The sequence below is a fragment of the Nematolebias whitei genome, chromosome 8 (genome assembly GCF_014905685.2).
Source record: "Nematolebias whitei isolate Nwh7 chromosome 8, NemWhi1, whole genome shotgun sequence".
Lineage (NCBI taxonomy): Eukaryota > Metazoa > Chordata > Actinopteri > Cyprinodontiformes > Rivulidae > Nematolebias > Nematolebias whitei.
In genome coordinates this window covers 16,382,602-16,392,743 of record NC_056505.1, presented here as the reverse complement: position 1 = coordinate 16,392,743, position 10,142 = coordinate 16,382,602, and the positions used below count along the sequence as shown (strand labels likewise).

Sequence of the window (10,142 nt, the reverse complement as noted above, 5' to 3'; positions counted from 1 at the left end):
TCCACATCCTCAAGTATGTCACCCCAACTAGTTCCAGCTTCTGGTTCAGTAACTGGTGCAGGTTAGCTGTGTCTGTCCAAGCCATCACTGGGTCATTGCCGGACAGCAACAGAGCACCTTGAGAGAGAGCAGTGTGCACTGCTCGTTGCGAGAAGGTTTTTGAATTACTCTTGAGTGCAGTGACAGCCCTACTTGAGACTGAAAGGCTTATTTCCAGCCAATCTTGACTGATTTAATGTAGTAGGAGCTTCTGATCAGGTCACAGTGAGGCAGTTCCCAACGTGAGACACAAAATGAATACCATGAACTTCTCTTCCCCACAGGGTGCAGGAGCAGCATTGGCTTATGTCGGTGCCTACATGATCAGGAGCTATGACACCTTCGAGAGTTTCATCCAGAACAGGCAGACCCTCATTCCAGCTGCTATCGTCATCGGCATCAGCGTGGTGATGTTCATCTTCGGCCTGGTTGGATGCTGCGCCACGCTCCGTGAATCCAAAGTCGGCCTCAGCTGTGTAAGAGTTTGTTTCTGGAAATGCAAAGTGATATAAAAAAAAGAACTGTGGTGATTGTTGCTCTTTAACATGTTGTTTGTTCAGCTGAAGAGTCTAAATGTGAACATGAAGCTGCAAAGATTTGTGGTTTAAATGCACAATGAGTCATTTTTATTTTTTGTTTCTTTGTTTTCCAGTTGTGTATCACTTATCCCCCTTGATTATACTTTTATAAAATGTTTTCTTTCTGCAGTTCTTTGTGATCATCATGCTAATCTTTGCAGCCGAGGTGACTGCTTTGGTATTTAGCTTCATCTACCAAGGAAAGGTAAGTCATAAAAATGTATTCTAACTCGCACTAAAATTTGAAGCAAACGCATTTTAAATGTGCCAGTGAAAAGAAATACACTCACTTTGTGCCTGATATTAACTATTCTCTGGTTCTTGTGTCTGCAGATAGGTCAGAACCTGGACAACTCGATGAATGACGTGTTTAACAAATATGATGGCAAAAATCCAGAGACCCAAGCTGTGAACTTGCTGCAGAGTGAAGTCAGTGTTGTGTTCCCCTGCACATCATTAGATCTGTTTCTCACTTCTGCTTTCACATGCATCATTTCACATGCATCAACAGCCTCTGCTAAACATGATTCTCTTCCACCTGTTAGGTTGCATTTCCTCTTTTTATGCTTTTTTTGCTCTTTAGTTTTTGAGTAAAACACTGTTGATGGTAAAAGAAACTTTCTCTCCACACTCATGTTCAGAATGTGCCACCTTCACTCTGTCTGTAAATAATCAATGTAGTAAATGCATTGATTTGCTCACTGTAGTAAAACCACCCATCTACTCAAGTGCAGTTAGAACTTAAACGTGACGTCGCACACAATAATCAAACTTTGCTCCCGTCGCGTCATTTCGATGCGTGCTTCGTGGCTCTTTTGAGATTGATGCCCGGTAAATGTTTGGGTTTCCATGGGCAAATTAATTCAGTTTTAATTTGCTTAACAAGTAAAAGCAAAACAACTTTCTAACTCCCACCTTTCTTTCTACTTTCACCAATCTGACGTCTCGTAGTTCTCTTTACAGGAATGATCACCTCTATGATGACAGATTTGTAGACCTATTTTCATACACTGTTCTATTTATATCTGCCCACTGATATTTATTTTTAAATGTAAGTTTTTGTAATGTAATGATATTAAAGGAACGTGCAAATTTCCTGTCTTCAGTTCAAAAGTGTACTCCAGGTTAAATTGTTTATTTAAATGATTGTTAAATTGGGTGCAAAGCAGGCTAAGATTGCTACAGTGTGGACAACAAAATGTATAGAGCCTAGAACACTGTTTTGCAAGCTGTGCACACAGAACGAAATTATAATTTTCATCATCTGGTCAAATAAAACCCAGCTGCATGACTTCTGACCCCTTTGTTGAAAATACTCCGAATTTAGTGAGTGCACGAGAAAATGTGTGTATTTTATCAGAATATTGACTCGAGTTAATCCTCCAACAGTCCCAACTTCATGTGATGCTAGCTTAAATGGTAGCTACACAAGCCCAAATCATGATTGTTCCACTCATGCTCAAACATTCACTTCTTGAATCTTTTCCATCAATGATGTTCCACTCAAAACATCACTTTTTTCAGGCTTTTTGGATTTTTACAGAACTAGATTTTCTCCTCTTCATTTTACCGTATCTTGTTTTTGTCTCTCCCATGAGCTCAAACATTATACAAATAACATTTTTATCCATTTTATTTCATATGTAATGTAACTTGTCTTTGTCTTTCCAGCTGAAGTGTTGTGGTGTCCACAACATGTCCAGCTGGCTCTCCACTCCCTGGTACGCCAGCAACAAGACAATCCCTCTGTCCTGTTGTAAAAACACAACCCAGTGCATCACTAGCCTAATTCAACCCAGCCAGTTTTATACAGATGTAAGTCCTACAGAAGCACTTTGTTCTTAAACTGTAACTTAGAGAATACATTGGCTTGGCTTTTTATTGAGCTACTTCCTGTTGATTGTAAAACAAACAAATAACTGTCAGCCTCCCTAAACAGAATAAAGATGACGGAAAAGCCAATGTGAACTCGCCTTCTTTTTATTTCAGGGTTGTGAGGACAAATTGTTGAAACTGCTGCACGATACGTTGACCTACGGCATGCTGGTCGTTCTTGGGTTTGCCATCATCAAGGTAACCTTAAGTGCAGCACCTGAATAATCTTTACTGAACACTCTGAGCACCAAAATACACACCAGTCTGCACGACCTCCATGTCAAACTCAAGAGTTGCAGGCCAAATCTGGTCCCCCGAGATGATCATTTTAAATGTAAAATATTGTATTTCTTCAATTTTCTTTCTTTAAAAAATGATAAATACATCAGTATAGACTTCTTATGCCAGCTGGCTAACTTTGAAGCCAGAAAGAACGCTGGATCGTTCTGTGTGGAAAGAGTAACGGAACGTCAAGTGAGCCAGATCAAACTCTTAATCATGAACCTGCAACCAAGAAAATATATCATGTATCTGACTTGAGTTAATGTATCAGCTGAAAATGAAACGTTTCTCCCTTAAAGAAACTGGTCCAAATGACATGATTTGACTTTTTTTTTTTGGCCCATGGCTTGGACAAAGTTTTTAAAATTTGGCTCCTTTTGTTAAGAGTTCAATAACCCTACTCTATGATCTTTTCTCTAAAGTGTTTGGATTTCAGAGTGTATCTCTGTGTGTGATGCAACACTTGATCAGTGCAGAAAACCATGTTGGAGCACTGCAGAGTAAATCTGTACAAATGAATAGTAGATGTGTTTTAAAAATCCTCTCATGAACAATGTCAGTTTTGTTGAAAGCTGATTATTATTATTTTTTTAAACAAAAACGGGTCATTGTGGCGTCCTTTTGGCCTCTTCAGCTTTTATTCGTTCCACACATTCAATTACCCTTTTCAAGCATGATTTTCTAAGAAAGATAAACTCAAAAATTGCCTTAAAGCAATAGTTCAGAATGTTTTAGCTAAAAGTCATTTTTACTGTCCTGTAGGATGCTTGGTAATTCTGGCCGAACACATTTGCGTTTTAAAGCGTTTCTCGTAACCTTTACCAGTTCCCGTCACATTTTACAGCCTACAAAGTGCATTAAAGCTTGGGTTTCATTGTTTGTTTCCTGTTGCAGTTCTTTGGAATGCTGAGCGTCTGTGTGATAACCTGTAGGAGTAACAACCGAAGGAACGGCTACCAGGCAATTTATGGCTGAAACATCCACTGGATCCACCTCCTTGTTTAGTTCTGCTGGGTTCACTGACTTCTTACTCTTTATTGCACAGAAACACTCAGTCATCATCCAAAATGAAAGTGCATTGGAATAATTAGGTAGGAAATCTTGCCATAATCTGAATGGGATCATATTCCAGCATAACCAAAACTGTAGCTCTTTCGAAGTATATCATTTTGTTAGAAATGGATGTGACTTTCAGTTTGTAGTTAAGTTTCTTTTGAAGATTTTTTTTTTGTTGTTGTTGTCATGCAGTTTTTGTTAAAGTACCGTATTTTTTGGACTGTAAGGTGCATTTAAAATCTTTTAATGTTCTCAAAAAGCGATAGTGAGTCTTATAATCTGGTGTGCCTTACGGAATAATTCTGGTTGTGCTTATTGACCTTGAACTGATTTTATGTGGTACATGGTGCTTAAAAAACCTGTCAAAATGAACTTGTTTCACTTAATGCGCCTTATAATCCAGTGCGCTTTATAGTCCGAAAAATACGATAGCTCATTTTGTGCATTCGGGGATAACCTTAACAATTAAAGTATTCTGAAAAAATAATCCCATTTGGATTGCGTTTGCTGAAAGTTTTTTTTTTTTTTTTTTTTTTTTTTTTTTTTCCAATGCAGCGTCTTACTCGTAGATAATCTGATCCGAGTACAGCTGGCATTAAGGACAAAGCGCAGATAAAATTGTGTTTTTGTGCGTTTAAAGTCTTGTACTCGTGCATTGAGTCAATATATTATGAAGGATATTGATGTTTGAATGTACTTTAATGAATGACTTCAAGCTAGGTTTTAGGTGGGATTGTTGACACGATTGTTGTTTTTGCCTTATTAGGGTTACAATATTTATAACAATCTAAGCTGATGAAGTAAAGTTACACCGTGGTCAGTTTACTGTACTGATGTTGGTTCTGGTTTGGCTCTTACCGTGTTGAATATATTTCTAAATTAAAAAGGTGAATTTTTCACAATCACATTGACTTTGGTGTAATTGTCCCCTCATGTTTTTTTTCAGCTCACAATAAAACCACTCTAATCACACTGTGTCACACCGTTTATGGTTTGTTGCTGCAGTTAAATAAGGTTTCATACTAATTTAAATCTTCCTGTTTATTTTTTTTAAGTGCTCTGTTGTCGACTGAGCTTCTTACTAAATGTGACCCACACTGGTTATCTGTCACCTTCTGACTCTGCTGATAAAGAGGCCCCCGAGTGGCACACACAGATGATAGGCCTATTCATCTTCCATTTGCTCTGTCAGTGCGCAGAAAGATAAATAAAATATCCAACTCGGCTCTGAGCTGCTGTCGGACGACGTAAACAGGTTGCCAAGTCACCGGACTTGGTCCAAGAGGATCCAACGATGAGTTAATCAGTCAGACTTTCTTTGTGGAGCACTTTTCACACGTTATCTGCAACACGACGTTCTTTAAAGGGTTGAAACAAACAGCTGAAGCTCCAAAATCACCCATTCAGCCACATGCAATCACAATGATTGATGTGATCAAACTCTGACTTTCGACCTTAAATAAAGGTATTAAAACACAACTAGAAACACATCTGAGCCCACAGATAAATGCAGGGTGGAAAAGAGCATTATTGTGCTTATAAAACTAAATTACAGTAAAGTAACCTTGTTCAAACTAAAATTAGAAAACCTTTAAAAGGAACAAAATTATAAAAGTTTACTTAAACTCAATTAATGCTTTACTTTTAGCATTATGCAGTCAAATGTAGTGTATATTTCCCTTGAAATAACTGTATTTTGTGCAGCAACAACACGGTGTCATCTTGTTGTAGTAACACGGACACACCAGTTGAGAGCGCAAAAGAACTTTAGCTGGTATGAGGCCTTATCCACCTTAAACTATACATTTTATTTTTATTTTATGTTTTACTTTTTAGCAGTAGTAGTAGTAGAGCATATGAGCTCGTTATATCTCTGTATAAATGGATAGAATGTGGAAAGAGATTACTTTTCCAGTCCACATTTGTGAGCTCTGCAGTATATGTTTGGGTAAAAAGTAACATTAAAAAACTAAATATGTCTGTGACTGTGGTTTTGCTATAAAGCAGTGAACAAATAAACTCTTAATTGGCATGTTTAATCAATTATTAGCCATCAAAATAGGAAAGAAAAGTAAAGCAAAAGGCATTTAGGTTGTTTTCTGGTTTGATTATTTCTTGTTAACGTCAGAGAGAACGTGAAATCCTAAATCAACAATTTTTTTATCTCCTTATTGACAAAATAATCACTTGTTTTGGAGTTTTAATTGATCTCCCTTCATGTTATTGAGATGTTTCTGCCTGTGCAGCTGAATGAATGATGGAAACGACCCGGTTGCTCTGGCCCGGTCCTTTTGTCTCATATCTCCTCACTACGTAGCTCAGCACCATCCTCGCTGCCCTCAGGCCGTGTTGACATTTGGACAGATCGTTCTTTTACACAGTCAACTCTACGATTGAGCCCTGCCAAACAGAAAATTTTTGAATTTTTTGCAGGGCCACAGCTGCTCATCCATGTGAGTTAGCATTGCAAAAATTCCTATTCCCCTTTGAGTCATCTTTGCACACCTACAGCTGTGGCCCCTTTGCAATTTGCTCACATATGGGCCTCACTAGAAAAATCCTCGACACGCACACAGTGGGCCCAACAAGCCAGATGCCATCACTGACTTCTAATGTCTTTATTTCCTTTCATAAGATCTTGTGGAGGGAAATGACCTGAGAAGGGAATAAATGCAGTGCTGCTGCTCAATTTGTGCCAAAGGGAGATAAGCAAAAGTTCAGGAGTGCAGTTTCTGTGTCTCTGAGCTCGCTCTCCTCTAGAGAATTCCTTCATGGTGTGCTCAGAAATTTATTTCATACCTGCCTGTTTTATTGTAAATCTGCTGGCTTTAAGATCAAACAAGAGCCCTGCTCAGCATAACCAGTCTGAGAGTGCTCTGCAGATTGTTTTATTATATATTTGTCATGAAAAAAGAGCTCATCTTCTCATTAAAGACAGCACAGAGTCAAATGAGTTTTTCCTCTCTGTTTTTATTTTCAGGGCACACGACTAAATAATGATCAGCCAGTGCCGAGACCAGGAGCAGGTGCCTGTGAGAATAAACTGCGAGTGTGTGTGTGTTTCTGGAAATAGTCCTCCACAGCCGACACTGTGATGTTTCCATTTGTCTGACGTTATCAGTGTTAATTAGGGAGAGCAGCCAGGGAAAAAAGAACAGCTATACAGTGCAGACACCAGAGAACAAGGACTGAAATAGACCTGGATCACAGCATGATCCATATTATCTCTAATAACTCAAACTTGCATCATGTCACATTTAGTTGTTTTTTTTTTTTGTCATTCATCCTTGCCTTGTGTTTTTGTTGTTTCTCTTTTATTGTTTCTTGTGTTGTTGTTTTTTTGTTGTTGTCTTGCTGCTTGATTTAGCTTGTAGGTCAACAGCCAACCAATTTCTTTAAGCCAGCAACCATTTCAACTTAGAAACAGTCAAATAATAGTTTATTTAGTTTAATAGACAAAGGTGTTAAAAGGACTGGGAAAATAAGTTTATCGCAGCCTCATTAACTTCCAAATTACAAACCTGATCTCCATCATCATAAGGCACACATGGACAGAATGCATTTGGACGCTGTTTAAAATACAGAAACATTTTTTATGTCAAATTTAAAGCTTTCCACTGATTTTTCCCATTCAAAATGAACAGTTTTTGTTGTAGTAATGCCACTTAAGAGCCAATGAAGCAACTACCCATCCATCCATCCATCCATCCTTTGCCAGCTTCATCCTTTTTGGGTCATGTTGGTTACTGGTGCTCATGTCCAGCCATCACTGTGCATGAGGCAGGGGACACCCTGGACAGGTCTCCAGTCCATCACAGGGACACATAGAGACAAACAAGACAACCATTCACTCTCTCACTCACACCTAGGGATAATTTAGAGTTACCAATCAGCCTAACATGCATGTTTTTGGTCTGTGGGAGGAAACCGGAGTACCCGGAGAAAACCCACGCATGCACGGAGAGAACATGCAAACTCCACCCAGAAAGTTCCCTGGCTGGGATTTGAACCAGGGACCTTACTGAGCGGCAGCAGCTCTACCAACTGAACCACCACGCCACCCATAAAGCAACTAATTACTGCAAATTAAATCCAACTTTACCTCTTAAAACACTATTCCTTTTACTGAACAGACTGTCCCAACATGCTTTATTTACGTACATATTAGACTTCAGGCCCGTTGGACCTCATTTTATGTGCTTTCATAAGACTTGAAAATCGTTTAATCAGGTTGCATCCAAGACCTAACTGGTACAGACAAAGTTTCAAATAATAAACTATTGTTATTTTGTTACGTTTAACCATTCAGGTTTATTGGATCCAGTTCACTTAACAAAGTTAAATAAATCTAACATTTCATATAGTATACCAATCCATCTACTGGTGTGCATTTGCTAATTGTTAAACAGTTTGCTGTTAATAATCTAATGCATAATTATGCAAAAAGGTTTCTTGTAAATGAATATGATGAACAGAACTAGGTTTAAACCATGAGGCCCTCATGGTGGCCTCATGCCTATCATAGCATTTTCTGTCTCAAATGGTAAACACCGTGGTATTTATTTTTGTTGGGATGTATCCAGGAAAGATTGATATTTTTAGCGTTGAACTTCAGGGTGGATTTTCTTTATTGAAAATATGACATAGTGTTGTCTTTTACTTGTGTAGTGTATATAGTTTACCTCAAAAACTAATTCAGGTACACGTGGATTATCAGAAGGGTTATGAAAAGGTGATTCTGTCTTGTACTTAAGAAACACAGTGGAGTGATGTGATCAGATTTAAAAACTCTGGTCCCTCCCCCCCCCCCCAAAAAAAAAACAAACAAACAAAAAAAAAAAAACAAGAGTTTAACAAATGCCAGTTCATATATTAAAATATATTTTCAGTAACAATAAAGAGTGTAATGTAAGTTGTGCAATAAAAGCTAAATTTTAGATTTATAGACTGCTCAACTCAAATATTTTCAGACTTGTCAGTGTTTAGCTCTAAAAGGTTTCTAGAAATCGATCTAGTGTCACAATTTACCAAACCTGTTGACAGAAGAGCTTTCATCAGACCAAAATGATCATTACATCTGCATGTTTCATGTAGAACAAGCTATTAAAAATATGTGAACCAAATATTAATCCCTGTGGAACCCCAAACAGATTGTTGTCCTTCTGTATTCTTGAATGTAAAACTTTGGAACCTATTTTATTTCCAGACCTTCAGATGTTTGACCACAGAAATAGCAATACTATTCTATATTTGGTCATATTTATTAAGGATCTTCTTTGTTTTGTTCTAATTGTCTTTTGTTATTCTTTCATACAAATATGTGTTTTGTGTTTAGAATATCCCTGATTTTCAGCCTCTTACCTTTTTCTAGCCATCTCCTTTAGATGTCCTCAGCTGTATTTGTTTCTTCCCCATTTTTACCACCTGTTTGTTTTTCATAATCAGCTGACGTGCGTCTAGTTCAGTCATCTCCCCCAGTATATAGGTTAATCTGGAGTTAACTGTCACTTCCTCTGTTCACTTCATGTCATGCTGATGGTTTTGCTTTGTTTCTGCAGTTAGTTTAAGCTTTTAATTAGGCTTTGGCTACTTTTTGCTACCACCTGCTATATTTAGCTTCTATAGCTAAATTCTTATAGGTTTATTATTTTTGCTACTTTTAGATTGTAGATCATTTTTTGTAAAGTTTTTTTTAGCTAAGCTTTGCTACATTTAGCTTTTAACTATTATAGAGCTAGTATTTTGCAACTTTTAATATAAGTTAACACTTTGCTAATTTGAGCTTTAGCAAGCACTTTGAAATTTCAAATCAGTTCTTCTCACCCTAAGCATTTCATTGTTAACCTGTGTTAACCTTGCATATGACAAATAAACACAACTTAAACTTGAACTTTATTTTTTACAGCTTTTAGCAGTGTTTTGCTGCATTGGCTTTATTTCTTTTAGCTTTTTACAACTCAAGTTAGCTTCTTCAACATATAAAGCACTCATTCATATTGCATTTTCTACCAAAATATAATTTCTTTATTAAGCGTTAGTGTTTGGGAACCTGGAACTTACCACTTAGGTCCTTTCAGCCACAACATATGGCACTTTGTGCTTTGCATACAATAATGTGTGTTGCTTTTATTTCTTCTGGAAGTCAGGACTATTCCAGCCATAATGTTAATATCAACAAAGACTCATTTTTAGTTTGTTTTGCTGGAACAGTTTATCTCACACATCTCTCACCTGCCACACTGAAAGCTGATAACCAGTACTGTAACCCCCTTTACGTATTTTCAGACATAATGAGGTTTTTTTTTTTTAAGA

The 10,142-nt window shown here is 37.5% G+C and overlaps 1 protein-coding gene across 1 annotated transcript; it reads left to right on the top strand.

The window, feature by feature from the left end:
• The first annotated feature begins 302 nt into the window (after window positions 1-302).
• tspan36 (tetraspanin 36) lies at window positions 303-4,184 on the top strand. The gene is made up of 6 exons (XM_037680063.1): window positions 303-515; window positions 748-822; window positions 951-1,046; window positions 2,289-2,432; window positions 2,607-2,690; window positions 3,669-4,184. Exons 1-6 carry the CDS (start codon window positions 303-305, stop codon window positions 3,747-3,749), a joined length of 693 nt encoding a protein of 230 aa, XP_037535991.1. The 3' UTR covers window positions 3,750-4,184.
• The last annotated feature ends 5,958 nt before the right edge of the window (window positions 4,185-10,142 follow it).